The 18158-nt window shown below is 32.2% G+C and overlaps 1 protein-coding gene across 1 annotated transcript in view; it reads left to right on the plus strand.

Annotated features, from left to right (window-relative positions):
- LOC129975925 (soluble guanylate cyclase 88E-like) overlaps window positions 1-18070 on the plus strand; it is a 159833-nt gene extending 141763 nt beyond the window's left edge. Inside the window, exons 7-13 of the mRNA XM_056089215.1 lie at window positions 3470-3599; window positions 5785-5931; window positions 7887-8033; window positions 10408-10564; window positions 13086-13195; window positions 14533-14622; window positions 15816-18070. Coding sequence (XP_055945190.1) covers window positions 3470-3599; window positions 5785-5931; window positions 7887-8033; window positions 10408-10564; window positions 13086-13195; window positions 14533-14622; window positions 15816-16397 — 1363 coding nt within the window. The 3' untranslated portion in view covers window positions 16398-18070. The remainder of the gene's footprint in view (window positions 1-3469; window positions 3600-5784; window positions 5932-7886; window positions 8034-10407; window positions 10565-13085; window positions 13196-14532; window positions 14623-15815) is intronic.
- Window positions 18071-18158: the final 88 nt, after the last annotated feature.

An 18158-nucleotide genomic window follows, 5' to 3' on the forward strand; every position in this document is an offset into this window, starting at 1 on the left:
TCCATTGAACTTATCGGTGGGCAAGCATGTGACCAATTATATGATGGCTTTTTTTTCTTTGTTTTTCCGCTAAGCAAGGCTCCCATTTGCTGTCTCGATTTTTTTTTTCTTCTGTAGGTTCTGGTTTTACTGGTTCTGGTTCTTGTTTCCAATAAACATTTATCTACTTTAATGACATACTGTTATTTTTTAAAGAAATTATTTATCTAATAAACATATGACGTCAATTCATTGAAATTCAAAATTGCTGGTTTTAAAAGCAACATTTTAATTGCATTATTTTGTAGATCATTTTTTGTTGTACTTTTTCGCTTTTAAACTGACGAAATACAACGAGTGTGGCGGAGCTTTTAAATAATGCTGATTTAGGACATATCAAAAGAGTACATACAGAATTTAAAACTGTATTTCTCTTCGAGTTGTGTTCTTTAGCCATGCCATGCCTCAACATACTAAACCAACCACTGGTGTGCTGCATCAGTCTTTGTAAGATCACGAAAACATTTCTTCAACCAATATCTTACATAGTTTTGAACTTTTTCAGACTTTCAAGAACTTGTTCCTCTTCTCCAGACTTTTTCAGAATTTCTAAAAATTTATTTCTTTGGTTTCGTTTATAACCAAGAGAAAAGATAGCGATAAAATGGAATCAAGTATATCTGTTAAGTTTTAACAATCATATAATACTTGGCTACCTTTAGGGGGCAATGTGTCTGCTATGCAATAAAACAGTGGAACTCATTCATATTTTGTCCAAGTTTCAGAACGTTTTGTTTGGGTAATTTCATAAAGAACGAAAAAAATTTTCCGCGAAGTTCTTTGCTCATTGTCTGTGAAGTGAAATGACAATGAATGACATCTTTTATAAATAAAATTACCTCTCAAATAATTTTCATCTCGTTTTCATCCACAATTTGTATTATAAGATTATCGAAGCTTCTGGAGCAGACCTGTTTTTCCATTTTTATATTTGCCTTACCGCTTCTTCTTTGCACCATTTCCATAAAATTCAGTCGATATCTGGAAGTTTTCATGAGTTTTCTTAATGAAATTCTGAATGTACTTCTGTATTTGTTAAACCTATTAATACATGGCACATTCCTTTTTATGACATTTAGAAAAAGGAAAGGAGATGTTTATATTTAATAATAAGATATTTATATTTAATAATAAGATGAACTCGGATTATATGCCGATATGGGAGACGTGAAAACTGCGAACAATTCTTAATACTGCCGGAAAAAAAGATACTAATTCACGATAAAATACTTTAGAGCACTTTTAATTTATTATAAGGAGCCTGAATATTTAATTTTGCTGAATAAATGGAGGATTTTTGTTCTTAAAATTTGGTAAATCACATTACTTTTAAATAATAATTTTTTATAATAACCCTTTGTAAGACGGTGGGAAGTATGCTTCCCACCAAATTTATCAATCTTTGTATGAATTTATGTAGGTTGGCATAAGTTCTGACAATTTTTTTTAGAAAGACAGAAACTTCGATGCTTCAGTTCTTTATCTCACACAAAATGATGTGTCTTGATTTGTTACTTAATTATTAATTAACAAAATTAATTAATTAATCAAATTGAATTTATCTAATAAGCTAAATGAATCCCTTTTCTTATTCTAATTTTAAGCTTAAAAATATTTTAACATAATATGACTAGAAAAAAATGGCCCTCTAAAGGGTTAAAACAATTAATTTTTGATAATATTTTGAGATTTACATTAGCTGATAATATCATTTATATAATTATTTATTATAAATATATTATTTATCATTTATTATAATTTTTAATGATAATTTTTATTTATTATAAGGGGCCTAAACATTAAATTATGATGAATAAATAAAATATTTTCGTTCTTAAAATTTAGTAAATTATTTTTTTTAATAAAAATAATAATAATTTTTTTATGTTAAAACAATTGTTTTTATTTCTTTTGAATTTTTTGATAGTATTTTGACATTAACAAAAACAGATAATATCAGTCACATTTAATGATACTATATATAAAATAAGTTCTGTGCCACTTTGAAAGCATTTTTCCACTTGAACTCATCATATAAGCAAGGCCATATAATTTTTTGTATATCAATACCAAACAAATCAGCTATATAAGTAATCTTGAGTTAAAATGAAATAATACATTCAAAAACGACACGACACTAACATACTGATGGAATAAACCGAGCGAAAAAGTATCTATTGGAACTAAAATCAAGGACAAAAATGACATAGAATTCCGAAACTATACTTATCCTTCCGCGTCTCACCCCTTAGCTAGGTAGAATCGTCAGATAGTGGTAATCTCGAGATATTGAATCGAATAATGTATTTTTAACTGGATATGTTCAAAGAAATTCCAGTAATTGTACAGCTAATTTCTTAAAAAAACTAACAATTGCGTTCTTAGTCCAAAGCAATGCTACTTCGCGACCTTGAAACAGTACATGTACGTAGTTTAATAAAATAACTAATAATAAGCAATTTATTAGTTATAGTTTTTGGTAAAAAAAATATTAAGAAAGATAATGATATGAAAAGTTCCAAGTCTAAACTATCAGCTCTATTCAAACAATCCAGTTTCATCCACTTTCTTCAAAGAAATGTCTGGATAAGGGCTAATGATCTGTCCAAGGTGAAGTTAGTTACAACAGTCGGCTAACTATCCAATTATATATAATTATATTAAAGTATAAGCCAACCTACGGCCATTAGATAGCTGTGGTGGAATCATTTTATTTCTTAACGAAATACGAGCTTGTTTGCTTTCTTTTGGCACTCAGACGCGGACTTACTCCTCATTCGATAGGTAAGTACAGTGCCATTTTGATTAAGTTTAAAACTAAAGGTAACTCCTTTTAGTTTTAAAACTAAAAGGAAAGACAGTGTTTCGGAATAGGGATAACGCGTCTTCTCGTGAAAAGGGCGTTCCGAATTCGAGTCCCGGTTCTGGTGGGGTTGTTCTCTAAACTACATATGTGACACCGGCGTCCTGGTAAAAGAGTACCACGTTTTCCCCGTGATCTTGGCGTCCCGGTTCAGGCATGGTTGTTCTTTTTCTGTGTTCTATCTGTGAGGTGCGTGAATGTGCCCCCCTCCCCCGTAAAAAGAAGTTGTGCAAGCGAATGTGATGCATGAAGTAGCTAAGTCGTATTCTTGGCCCTAGTTGTCGCTACTGTAAAAACAAGAGACGCTCACTGGGCTAAAATCGCTGACAGATAACTGTCAGCTTGCTTTTAAAGTGTCATAAGTCACAACACTCTAAAAGGAATTAATCCACTTGATATCACAACAGCTGGTAAGTGCATTTTTCCATGTTATCTAAAATTAATTTATTTAACCAGGTAAAATGGTAGGATCGTTCCCTTTCCTCGTACTCTCATTTTCATTTCTGGTCAATTACAGTACAGTTTGGAAGCATGATTTCTTTATATCTCTTTTTTTTTTCTTTACAGCATGCGCAGTTTAGATGCTATGTTGCACACCGGTTTGTACATCAATGATCTGAGCATGCACGATTTCAGTCGAGACATGGTGTTGGCAGGGCAGCAACAGTCAGCAGAACTGAAATTGGCATTGGATCAGGTAGGTAGAATATGTGCTGAATTTTGCTGATTAAACTCAAATAGTAGCTTCTGTTTGAGGAACTCAAACGCCTTATGAAAGCTTATATTGAGCAGTAGTCTTTTCCCACTAACCAGTGGTGTGATGTTATTCTGACTCGGTTACGTATTTATTACTCTCGGGTAACTAATAATCAGATGCTTTTTAAGCAGTCATTGCCAACTTGCAGCCCCTGTGGCTATGTCTTTACGATCCGACATATTTTGGAAGCATGATTTCTTTAGATCTTTTTCTTTTCTTTACAGCATGCGCAGTTTAGATGCTATGCTGCATCTAAACTGCGCATGTATTTATCTGTAGACTCATTGCATCTTAAACATTTTAATTCAGTTGTTAGTGGTGTTCCACTTAAATTGTACAGAAACTACATTTTAATCTTTTCCTTTTTTTGAAAAGACAATGGTTTCATCGAGGACATTTAGCCCGTTGACAAGTATTTTAATCGTTTCAATGATTTTATAATTACAAGCAACATTTAATTTAAAATCTGACTTTCAAATTATTTTGTATATATAAAGTTCATTTTGTAGTTCGAGCAGCTGGGCAGACCAACATTCTCTGAACGGATTTTTTTGCTCAGAAACTGATAGAAATCTACAAAATTGGCTTTCTGTATACTAAATTTCATCTGCTTAGCTCAAAAGATTTTGAGTTATCTTTGTCAGAGATAGACAGACGGACATTTTTCAAAATATGTTCTTCGAACTCATGGAGGTCTAAAACGTGGAGATTCGTCAAAAACGCGCGTTCGAATTTTTTGATGATTTCTATACTTTCTTTATACTTCGTATAAGTGAAAGTAAAAAATAATTATTTATTATTTTATATGATTTTTATAATCGTATTTAGAAAATTTGAGCAACATGTTAAAATAGCTAAACGGAATAAATTATTATTACTTTTTATGGAATTTGTTTCCTTATCCCACTAGTCAATTTTATAGCTGATCCTGCCTTCAGTCAAGCCCGCCCTAGGAGTGGCAGTATTAGAATTCCCGACCAAATCTCCTAGTGGGTAATTATAGTAATAAAATGGGGTTGAAGGCATAAGAAAAATATCACTTGAAAGAACTAGAAACTGAACTCCTCGAGAATATAAATTTATCGCATTCTTAATTTTTCCTCTTCGTTAAACATTTATTATATGAACTGTCGGGCATTCGTTTGCTTTCAGCATCTTTCTTCAATAATATTTCCTTATTTTTTTTAATAAAACTGTTTTTTTTAAATTTACATTGATTCCTTTTGGGTTCTTAATCATTGTCCAATCACATGACATATATGTCAAATATTACTATGTGAAACTAATTTATTTTGCAATGCTTGGCATGCACTTAGAAATTTATTAGAACTATTAAAAAACATATATTTTTATTTTAACATAAATACTGCAATAAATTGAATGTCTCCGAATTTCAAACTGAATTGTTCAAAATGGGTCCTAAAAGGGCTCTCAAATTTTGGTAATATGGACGCCAAGTCATAAAAATCAAATGACAATAATTTAATTAAATCAACTTATAGTTTATTAATAATTTATTTGTTATAAATGTTTTAATGAAAAATTACTAATTTATTGTTTACACGTTTTATTCAAGAATTCCCAGAGTTTGTGAATATTTCTCATAAATTTTTGTACAAATTATTCATTTCAAAAGCTTCAAGAATTACATATTTATTCAAGTTTAAAAATTACACGTTTTTTTTTCATTTCAAAAATTTCCAGAGTTTTTGAATATTCCTCATAAACTTTTGTACAAATTCTTCATTTCAAAAGCTTCAAGAATTAAACTTTATTCATTTTATTGATTTCAAGAATTTCCAGGATTTTTGAATATTCCTCATAAAGTTTTGTACAAATTATTCATTTCAAAGGCTTGAAGAATTTTTTTAATATACTTATTTATTTCTTATATGAATTGTTATTTCCAGAATTTTTCCAAATATTTTAAATATTACGAATAATTTTTTATACGTATTATTCTTTTCAAGAATTTTCGAATTTTCTGAATATTTCAAAATTTTTTACACAGATTTTTCATTTCAAGAATTCATAGATATTCTGAATATTCTTAATCATTTTTGTAGATCCTTAATTATTTTACTGGAGATAGCAAAGCATGTTTGTCATTAATCATTCATTTCAGGAACTTCAAAAAAGCCGCCAGTTAGAGGAATCAATGAGGAAATTGGACATAGAGATGAAGCGCACAGATGAGCTTCTCTATCAGATGATCCCCAAACAGGTAGCTGACAGACTGAGGAGAGGAGAGGCCGCAGTGGACACTTGTCAGGTGAGCTTACTGTTGTGATTAGCACCAACTAATGCTGCCGTAACGTCATGTTAACTATCATATAACTAATAATGAGGTGTCTGTCGATTGTAGTGTGTCGGTGACGTGGCGAGCCAACCATGGCCAATAGGCTTAATGCAATCTACTCAGAGTTTTTTCCCCGGCCTACAATATAGTTCAAAATGAATTAATAGTAATTTAAAATAGTAATATAATCAATGCATTCTGGTAATAGATTAAAAAAAATTTAAAAATAAAACAAAACGTCATTAATCACATAATAATGAAAAATTTCTGAAATAAACCTTTTGATTCCTTATTGAGTTTAAAAATATATTCTATTGCTCCATCATTTTTGATACAGTTACGCACAGCCCTGATTTTATGTACAGGGTGATTCTAAAATCCTGAACAAGGAAAATTAATAATTGCTAAAAGAATAATTAAGAGGCATAGTTTTCACAGAAAAAAAATGGGAAAAAACCCCCCGGATATATTTGGTCATAAAAGATCTTTTTTTTTTTTTTTTTGTACACTAGCTTATAATTTAAGCCATCGTGAATCATCATCAAGAACCATTTCCGAAAATAGACATTCACAATCACTTCACGTCCTGCCAATATAGCGATAGAATTCCATACCATTCTATTTTTTTCCCATCTGTTTAGCTTAATTATTCACAAGCATTTAATTCAATTTCATTCCATCCTCCTTGGTGAGCACCTTGTTAGACTACATGGCATCCCGCTCATCTTCCAAGCTCTCTATAATCCCCCCCCCCTCTTCAACCAGTGAAAATCCGTTCCAAATGATACAATGGACTGAAAAAAAAATCAGTACCGATTGGATGTCCAATTTTCCAATTCACAAACTACCAATTTAGGCAATTTTTTGAAATTGAGGTTCAATTTTGAAGAGCCACCACACCAGTGATATGACTTAAAATCATCGTGAATGCCTGGTTTTATGATATTGTACTCCAACCTTCAAAAAACGAAGACGAGTGGAGCCCTTGATGACCGTCTTTGTAACAAATTCGAAGAGAAACAGGTTGAGTTCTAATGGCCATTGCCAGCTACGATACAAACCCTCACGTTGGAGATACATCCCATCATGGAAGTGGACATAACTTCTCACGATCCTAATTTTCATTATCGAGAAGCGAGAACCAACCACCCATCCGGAAACTTCTTATCCCCATAGTTGAGATGCCCCCAGATGGGATTAGTTTAACGGTGAAATAATGCATGAACAACAGATGAATTGCTAATTGCTATGAATAGTTGTGTTTTGTAATCTGCTGTATGAGCCCCTAAAGAAAAGATAAGATAATGGCATGTAAAGATCGTTACTCGATACGTCGTTTCAACCTAATAAAGAACATAATTAAATCTATTGTAGAATTATTTGATAGTTTAAACTGTAAATTATACTAATAGCTATTGCTAGTGAAAAAAAATCCTAGTTTTATTTCAATCCTTTCTGTGAAAAAAAGACCTTCTTACCTTCATTCAAGCGTTTCCTATTTATATTGCATCGCAGAAAGGCCTTCCTTTAGAAAATGAATTACAATGATAATGGTTTATTCCGTCAATATATTCCTATCATATGACTTATCCAACCATTATATAGTTTAGACATAATAATTCCTCGACAAATTTTTTGCGACAAATCATTATTAAAATCAAACGTATAATCCAGAATAATTCTGCTCCTGATTATCCTGATTGTACAAGAAAAATTTTGGAATACTTTAATGATTATGATAATGAGTCAATCACTGCATAATTTTCATATCTAATATTAAAAGGATATATCAAATTTCTAATTAATATCAACACTGATTTAGTAAAAAAAAAAAATGCTTGCAACCAGGAAATTGTTAACGCTTGCCCAATTCTAAATTCATTATTGTGCAGCAGTATTTCAAAGACTATTCTTCTGTTTGATTGCAGTACTTCGAGTGCGTGACGGTTCTGTTCAGCGACGTCGTCACCTTCACCGAAATCTGCAGTCGCATCGCTCCCATGGAAGTGGTCTCCATGTTGAACTGCATGTACAGCCTCTTCGACCAGCTGACAGAAAAGCACGATGTCTATAAGGTAAGTTGAACAACATTACTCATAGTAGAAATTGGATATTTTAAATCGCTTTGAGTTAGCATGGAAAAATCGTCAGCGATACTGTTTTTTTTTCTTTATTAAAATATTTTTATAATTTTATTTAGAATATAAGAATAATTTTATTTAGGAATACAAAAAGCATACACTTCGATTTATACTTTATCGTGTATGACTTAAGAAAATTTTGGTCATTTCACAGAAGTCGCTCTCGGTATTTAGGCATACCTGATTTCGAAAAATTCATTTTTGGAATTATGTCTTTCTATCTCCACCTCAAAAACGTTATGATCTGATGAGACTGTATACAAAATTTCACCTAACATCAAAATTGTAAAAATAGCGCCTGTGGATTGTGGAAGATTGTTATGAGCGAGGATAGAACCTGGGGCCTTGTGGTTCGCAGCCGAGTAACATGACCACGATACAAAAGCAATTGCTCGTGTAGCGTAGCTGTTAACTGGCTTATAAGCTTTCACCACAGTATATTTGAGTTCGATTGCCACAAAAGGTAGATAGATAGATTAACATTGGCATAAGACTTTTTTTACTTTCTCGCGTACGCAATATAGAAAATGTAATATAATCATGAAAAAAATTTGAATTCGAAATTTTGACGAATCAACACATTTTAGACCACCTAATATTTTTTTTATGGAAAAACATATTTTTGCAAAATGTCTATATCTCTGTCTGTAACAAAGATAGCTCAAAAAAACTTTGAAACAGGCGGTTGAAATTTGGTATACGGTCTTTGCCCAAATTTTCAGATTTCTATCGAATTTTGAATAAAATCTGTGCAGATAAAGTCCGTCAATCTAGCTGTTCGAATATAAATTAATGTAATAATTACAAAACGAAGAGAACTAGATAAATAAGATTCAGATTTAACCTCTGTAATGGAGACGCCTGTCAAAGTTTGCGACATTACCCACAACTGGTTGACCGTCTGTCTGTCTGTATTTTAAGAAACATGTTATCTCGATAATTCAAAAACGAAATGGTGCAGTGCACGAATGGTGAATCCCAAGTGCAGTTTTGTTCCAAATTTTTGTTTCAGTCGGTTGGGAAAAACATGTCTAAAGCGCGAATTCCATTTTCGGATACTATTAACTGCATGTGTGGGATTAATCGCCAAAATTCTCGCCAAAGATCATACGATAGATTCAGTAAAAATGTTAAATTCAGACCATTGGTTAATATTTCCTAACAATTGTACGCCAATGCTATGCAAGGCTTTCTCTAGTATGACTAGTTTATTTAAGAGTATGCGAGAAAGTTTTGGGGAGACTGCTGTTAATAAATTAATCCTTAAAATAATGTAACTTTCTGCATGTCTGCTTATTTGTGTATACATACAAGCGATAACCATGTTAAATATAAGGATATATAAATAAAAGGGTGGAATTTTTCCAGATTTTTAACTTTAATATATTCTTACTAATAATCTTAATGCCAGAAGTGCATTTAAGTATCTAATTTTGAGTTAAATTTTGCTGAATAATGACAGTATATGCATTTATCCAATCATATGTATGTGAACCCCATAACACAATGATTTAAGTGGATTTTAATTTGGTTTAAATTTTACACCCAACAAGTCAAAAGGAAGATAGCCAAAATGCATACTCATTTCTCTTTATTATACTAAAAGAAAAACGCGCTATATTATGGAAATATACAAAAAAAAATTAGAGGTTGGTTATACAGTAAAATTATACTGACGAGGAAGAAAATTCGAGTTCTGAAGGATAGAATATACCTAGAGCAAAGTGATCATCCCATAATCGTCTGAGAATAATAACAATATCCTCAGTTGCCCAAATCTAAAGTTTCTATCGAAACAGTGACAGAAAAGAGAACAAACTCCTTTTCCAAATAATATCGATATTTTTTAAATTTTTATTCCATTTTAGATGCTTTTTTGATTCCAATTAGTACACTACTTTCTGCCCTTTTACAAAAATCTTCCATTTTACCAATCCCCGAGTGGATCCATGGAGTGAAGAAGTGGAATTCAGGGAGTGAAAAATCCGTGGCATGAAGATTAGAAAACTTCTACGGGAACAAAAACATAATACTATCATTAACTAAGAAAGAATTTAAATATCTTCATTATCCACAAAAAACATTCATTGGAGATGCTTCCAGCATACGTTGCATGTTAACCTCCCAGTTTCTTCTTTTTACAACTTAGATTCGCTCTTACCTCAAGAAGGCGTTGTTTATCTTGTCGTTTCGGTTTCCTCCCTGTAATTATAATAACAATAACACTCCGGTATGTTACTGCCAAAATACTTCTCCTTATTACATTCACGTGCGAAGCATACATGATTCAAGACTTCCTTTTTGACAGGTGGAGACGATCGGTGATGCGTACATGGTGGTGTCAGGTGCTCCCGAAGAAGAGGAGCACCAGGCTGACAAGGTGTGTCACATGGCCCTGGACATGGTGGATGTGATAGGAGGACTCAAGGACCCATCTACGGGAGAAAGCCTCAAGATCAGAGTGGGTAAGTGGGGACTGGATTTGAGTAGTTTTATTTCAATGCTGGTTTGATTCTTAAATATATGGCACGATTTCAAAGGGATGAAGAAAGAGACAGAAATAAGCAAATTTTGTTATGGAATTTGTAGTCAGGAACAAAAGGACAACAGGTGGGTAAGTATAAAAAAGCAACTTTGGCTTCTCGGTACATCGACATGCTAGGTCCTACGAAATAGTAACATGGATACTATAGTCAGTTTACAAAATGACCATCACCGAAAGGACCATCAAAAGATACCCACCATCGTTCTACCCTCCCCAAGAGAACTACAATACTAAATTAATTGCATCGCTTCATTTCATATTTAGGTTTGGCCCTCCCGGTGTTTAAGAAAACCATATCAGAATTAACCTTGTTCTGCCTTGGTAAACTGAAAGACCGTCATTACAAAAAGCATGGTGGCGGGAACGAAGGTTAAATCCTAATGACCATCACCAGAAATATTACAACTCCTCTCATTGTAGGCACTATGTTCCCATAACTCAACCCTGCTAAGAATCGAGAGCCAATCAACATAATGGAAGATTCTCATACCCATATCTGAGGTAACCCCATGGGACCTCCACCCTGTCAAAGGATATGAAATCGTATAAGGCTCAATCAAAAAAACTAACTAAGTATTGATTTTATATGCATTGTGATCGGTAAAATTCTTTTAATTCCTTTAAATTCAAAATGGCTTTTCGTACAGCCAGGGAAGTAATGTGTACGTTTAGAAAGAGACTGTGCTGAATTTATTGAAACAAGTTTACAGCGCCCCTTGCGACTGAATAAGAAAGTTACGAAAAATAAAAGAGATCGACCTAAAAATTTAATTAGAAAAATGTACACTATATCATAATAAAAGCACAGGAAGAAGTTTCGTGGAGTTGTCTGTAAGATTTGCGGAAATATTTTCGATTTAAAATTATGTACTCTACCGATCACCCTATATATTGATTTCACACTCTGTTCTATCAACAATTGAGACTTTACTCATTAATCTTTATAGAATTCTCTACAAATTCTGTACATCTTTCTCTTAATGGATCCCCAAAAGCAATCCTTGCGTATTATGAGAAGACTAAGAAATGATCTCACTGTGCGCTTGCAGATGGACTATTCGCAAATGCAGGTGTTTCTACTGAAATCTCCCAGTCCACATCACACCGCAAGTTTCCAACGGCTCAGAACCCTTGACACTCAGACCCGTCGTCGGGAAAAGCCGATGGACACGCAGGAATGCTTGGAGATTCGGTAGTTTGTTTGAGGGGTCTTTCGGACACCTGCTCCAATTCTGTTCTCAGACACTTACCTAAAATTATCTCAGTGAGTTTTGTGGCAATGTATACTGCTCTAAATTTGCAATGGGAACGAAGATTTAAGACAGTATTCTCAAATGCCTTGTCACTCCATTACAAAATGTGTACATTTCATTCTTCTTTGTGCAGTTTTGAATCACAAATTTTGAAAACGAGGTTATGAAACATAAGGCACAACCCACATATTAAAAATTCTTTTAAGGATATTCCACTGTCTAGTCCGGAACATCCTAGCTTGTCAATAATTTGTCATTACATTTTTAATCTTAAATAACCACCTTCCATAACCATCTGTTTTCCCACCATAGGAATAGTATTAATTTAACATTGTAAGCAAATTTTAACGAACTGCATCTAATTACATCAAATGAAAAGACTATTTAAAATTATGCTTACGACATAAATATGGAGGATTCTGATTAGTTGGTAATGTACTAAAAGTAACAAAATCATTTGATGAATAAAATTGGTAAAATCGATCAGATTATTGACGCTGGGGACTCAATCAAAGTTTTATTTAGAGATATCTCTCGAAAATGACATTTTATGATACATCTAGGATCATGAGTTTGTAAATGAAACAAAAATTGAATCTTGAAATGTCGAATCGGTGCAAAGGTTGGAACTAACTCAAGTTGGACTAAAACAATCAGGTAATCCTAAGGTAATGTACAATAAAGTAGTGTTTGTTTTTTTCTTCTTCTTCTCGAAAATGGGTTATAGATGAAAACAGTAAAGTCCTAAAGACAAATTTAGGGGTTATGAATTTTCATATGAAATAAAAATTGGCGAAATCGAAACAATAATTCTGGTAGGGGACGGATCTTTGGTTTTGCCTATTATTTTAAATATACATATATATTCTTTGTAAACAAAAAAGAAAACGATTATCCGATTTTACGTCTAATGTGTGAAACATATACTAATCATCTTTCGTGTTGCAAGTTAAATATATAATTTTACATACATGTTTATGGGAAGATAGCCTGCGTTTATATGATATATTTTTAAATCTGAATGGAACCCGATTAATTGGAGCTAACGTCTTTCTCTCGAGTCCCTTCAATTTCCTTAATATATAATTTCAAAGTAAAACCTATAATTCTAAGTCAAAATTAAAAACTGTATACAAATTTATAAAACTTATACGCTGTCATTAAATTGACTTCTATTTTAACTTTCAGGTATTCATTCGGGTGCAGTAGTGGCTGGAGTTGTAGGCCTCAAAATGCCGAGATATTGCCTATTCGGCGACACTGTAAACACAGCCTCTAGAATGGAAAGCACAAGTGAAGTGAGTGTTTAATTTCATAATAATTATTTAAGTTTATTTTTTATTTCAAAAATTCATAACCAGGTATAATTAAACCAAAGAATCTTAGTCATGATATATATTATAAAAATAAAATTCTTAAGCATTTATAAAAAATTAAATTATGTTTAAATGCAATTAAAATTCTAATCGATATAAAATATTTTTATCAGCAATTCTACCAGTGTGATTGAATTATGATTCCATGGGTTCCTAAAAAAATTATTTTTTACTTCATATACACTAACAAAAACAAGTTAATTTTTAAAAAAATTTATTAGTTTTGAATATTATTAAATATAATAAGTAATTTTACGGCATGTAATGAGATACCTAAAATTCCTGACTATATCAGGAATTAGAACATGACAACCACGAATAAATGAATTCAGAAAGGACATAAATTGTTTTTGAAGCAGAACACAAAAGGAAATAACCCACAATAAATGAAAAACAAAACACGAAGTTGCTTTTGATTTCTTTTATTTTCAATAGAAGAACTACAAGTTCAATCTTGAAATAATAAACTGTATTTTAGTTCCTTTTTTAACACAAAAAAGAGCGGTCATTTCCACGAAATTTTGGATGATAGCCATCTGAAAGAAATCTGTTATGTTCATGTGTATATAAACACAATAACAAAGAAAACGTAAAATCTAAATGTAAAATATTTGTTACAGTTTCATCATAGAAATTGTAAATGTGTATCTAATTTTGCACTAAATCCATCAGAATTGGGAATCTATCTGTCAATATATTCGCACGTATGCAAACGCTGTAACTTAAAAAGGCGACAACTAAGCTAAATGGAATTTAATAAATGAGTTCATAACCAAAACTGTAGATCTGTGCCAGATTTTGATTTTAATAGGTCAAAAAAATATACTAAATGTATATATATATATATATATATATATATATATATATATATATATATATATATATTTCGTTATGCAATGAAGCACAAAACGCATCATAATGTGTCAATATACGCTAAATTGTTTGAATTGAGGAGAGATACAACCACCTAAATTGTCGCGTCTTCTTCCTTATTTTGCGTGATATATTTAGAATATACAGCCTCATAAGAAGGATAGTAAAAGTTGTTCTGTTTTGTCTAAGCATGCGAGAGTTAGAAGAGAGAAAAGTATGGCTGTGTTATTTGTGACTGAAGATTTTCCATAAAATTTCGGTTATCATAATCATAAATAATCTATCCTATAATTGAGAGTGAATTGTGTTATGATTTTATTTTATTTTTTTATATTTAATTCCAGACAAGCATTTTTAATTATTTCTGCCATCTTTTGTATTTTTAGGCTCTAAAAATTCACATTAGCGAAGAAACTGCCCAAAGATTATCACCGGACCAATGGGATATATCAGAACGGGGCACTATTACCGTAAAGGTGAGTTCTTTTAAAGAAGAATGAGCGCTTATGAGTGTATTTCACAACTGTGTTCTGATTGAAAAGTAATAGTTTTTTTTTTTACCGAATCTGTTGAATTTCCTTTTAATTATTATCTTTGTTTTCATTAATACAACATAAATCGCAGACGATTTTGGAAAGTTTGAGCATTTTTATATATTTTCTTACGCTTTTTTAATTGCATTTAAAGTAGCAGACGATTTTGTAAAGTTTGAGCATTTTTTTATAATAATTGCTTTTTTAATTGCATTTAAAGTAGCAGACGATTTTGATGAAATTGCAAAATCTTCGTGTTTATAAAAATGTAGCTGTCGAAAAAGATATGAATTGGAAAAAAAAAGCCGGATTAAATAAAGAATCTATATTTAATCGATTGAATACAAATCCACACAATTGTTATGCATCTGAATAAATAATAATTTGCTTATTAGAAAATAGATTATAAAATAATATAAAATTTATTATTAATAGCGAATGGATATATTCACAATTAGTGCGAAATTAAATTTCAACAGACTAAAATTATATTATAAAAAGAATCCATACAATAATTTTTAATAATTATAATAATCCACGTTTGTAGTCGTTTTTTTTTCTTTCGTTAAGAGGTTGATGATGAATAAGTAAACTGATTTTTTTTATATTCCTAATATATATAATTGATTTAGCAAATTATGTTCTTGTTAACGGAACGGAAATTTTTAAAAAATGTATGGATTTTCATGTGCAGTTTTTATCGATTAAACAGTTGTTCCATCTTGAAAATAAAATTTAATTCTGATAATTCTATGCCAATATGTGTCAATGTATGTGTAAAAAAAATTTAAGCGCTTGAAATAATTTAACTAATAATTTGAAAGTGACTGAATTGAACACCATTTAGATATTTTTTAATTGAGTAATTAAAACCATAAATTAACTCTACTGTTAAATTCCAATATTCGTTTCGTTTTTGGAATGTTTTACCGTCTGGATACAGTTAAAAATACATGGAATTTCTGAGACATGAAGGAATTCAATGTAATTTTTGTATCAAATTATAACATCTGTGAGTGATTAAACTTAAGTACATAGTTCTAAAAATACGTTAATTCGGTGCATAAGTGTAACACCGGTAAATGTGCTTAAAAATCATTTCTATATTTTATTTATTTTTCATTTCCTTTTTTCAGGGCAAAGGTCATATGAAAACTTATTGGCTAAATGGCTACAAAGGCACACCACGTAAAAAGGCTTCACTGGACATAGTTCCAACCATTCCAGAGATCCCTCACCACTTCGGCGACTCCCATCAGTACTATTCCCCCGTAACTCTCGGGGCTAGCCGAGCCAGGGCTCAGTCCCTCGCCCCATCTCTCCTCTACGATTCTTCCAACAGGACCCCATCACCTATTAGTCCGACCCTCAGCACGATCAAAGACGATGTCCAGATGGGTAACAACGAAAACAGACACAGTCGAGTGAGGTTTGCCAGTAGCGCCTCGTGGTTCTCTCCCCAAAACACGATTTCTGTACAACCCTCCACAGCCTGGGAAGAGAGCAGTCAGAGCTCCAACCTCCACTGCACGTGCTGCCAGCATCAGCCTTGTCAGATGCGGGCACCTGTAAAACCATTCAAGATTGTCAAGACCAAACGTTCCTTAAAGAATGCAGTGAGGAGGATTTTGGTGATGCCAAAGACTACAGACGAAAGGTCCACTAGGCAACCTGCCCAGCCCTCTGCCGTAAAAAACTACGCCTGCACCATCCTGTAGAGCAGAATTTGTAAATGAATCTTTAAAAAGAACCCAGCTGTAAAAAGAGCATCCCCAAAGCAGTCTCTGTTTCAACCAACCGAGGATAGATTTTATAAATAAAGTTGCTGAAGCTGGCATGGCCATCTTACAATTCGATGCTGTTTTAGGAGGATTGCAGGTCCGGAAGGTTCATCCTGGAGATGTAACTTTGTGAAAATGGTACAAAAAAAAAAAAAGAATACAGCGGTGCTCGTATTATTTTCTCAGGAAGGACGTTTCCCCTATGTAACCGAGCTGCATTTACTGATGAAACGAATGTATGTGTGGTTTAGATGATGAATGGATGCATAAATGACATTTATCACTTAAAAAAACTTGCTCGTATGTGCATATTTAACTCTGGTCATACCAAAGAAATTAGGCAATTTGTGGATTTTTAGGTAGATAATTGTTGTTTGTTTATTGCACAAAATTACTGTTGCACCAAGAAATGGAACTGCCTTGAATCTCATCATTATTGTGGGACCAAAAAAGTTCAGTTAGCCTTAAGGGAAAATCTTTTCGATGCTAATAACTTGTAGTCATTCCTTTTTGTTCCGCTTAAGACACTTTTAACAAACAGTTTAGAAACAAAATGCATCCTAATTGCATTTTTCTAAATGTCATCTTTGTATAAGTGTTTGATTTTCAATTTTTTTTTTGTCGTAATATAATGGAAGGATGATTTGAATGAATTCGAAGTACAACTTTGAACTATTAATTTTACGTTTTGAGGTTATTTAAGAAGTTGAAAAAAAAACATGTGCTGATTTTTAAATGACGAGAAAAACTGCAAATGCTTTTGATAGTCCTTAACTTAAGAAATAAAATCATGGCATTTGTATTAAGAAAAAAATGAAGCTGTAAAGTTCAGAATTATGATATATATTTGTCTTCTAATATGTATGTGTAAAGTCTGTTGTAAATGCACAAATTATTTAAAATAAGCAAGTCTATTTTGGAGACCGTTTGCACTTTTAGAAAAATAGAACATTCGACTATTTTTTCTACTGAATCGAAGAGATAAAGCAGAAAATCAACAGTATAAGTCATCTCGATGAAGAAATCGATTCTCTGATAGAGGCAACGAAGAATGTTTTGATTTATTCGAAGTTTCCAAAATCTCTTTTACTGCAGAATTCGAATTCAAGAAAAATCAGTACTTGTATATTATCGCAGCCGTGCGCCAAAACATGAATAAATTTCAAATTGTCTGACACATTCTGCAGAAAAAAGTCGCCAAACTTGGCTAACATAGTTGCAGTAGTATATAAGTACCAGAAAATCATTATAGAAAGCACTCTTTCTGTATACACGGAAACAAACTTACTACATGCTTTCTATACAATGTGTAATATTTCTTCGACTACATAGTCAGCATGGAGTAAAGTGGTAACAATTCACTTGCCAAAGAAATTTCCCAAGTGAGAAATCGTCTGTTCGAATGGAGTTCAGAATGGAACATTTTCAATAATCTGAAAACGGGATGCCATGACGCAGGCATTAACATAGTCGTTGTACAACACGTGTAAGACGACAATTTTCAAACAAGTTATCGACCGATAACTCTTTGATTATTTGAATAAATGTTTAACAATGACGAGATGATATATTCGATGTTTCTGTTAAATTAATAAAGATATTGTGATGTACTTTGTAATGATGGCTTTTTTTCCCTTGTCTTATTAGATGACATCATAATTCAGCCGAAATTCGACTGTAACAATTCGAACATTAAAT

This window comes from Argiope bruennichi, chromosome 7 (assembly GCF_947563725.1).
Source record: "Argiope bruennichi chromosome 7, qqArgBrue1.1, whole genome shotgun sequence".
In the NCBI taxonomy this organism is placed as follows: domain Eukaryota; kingdom Metazoa; phylum Arthropoda; class Arachnida; order Araneae; family Araneidae; genus Argiope; species Argiope bruennichi.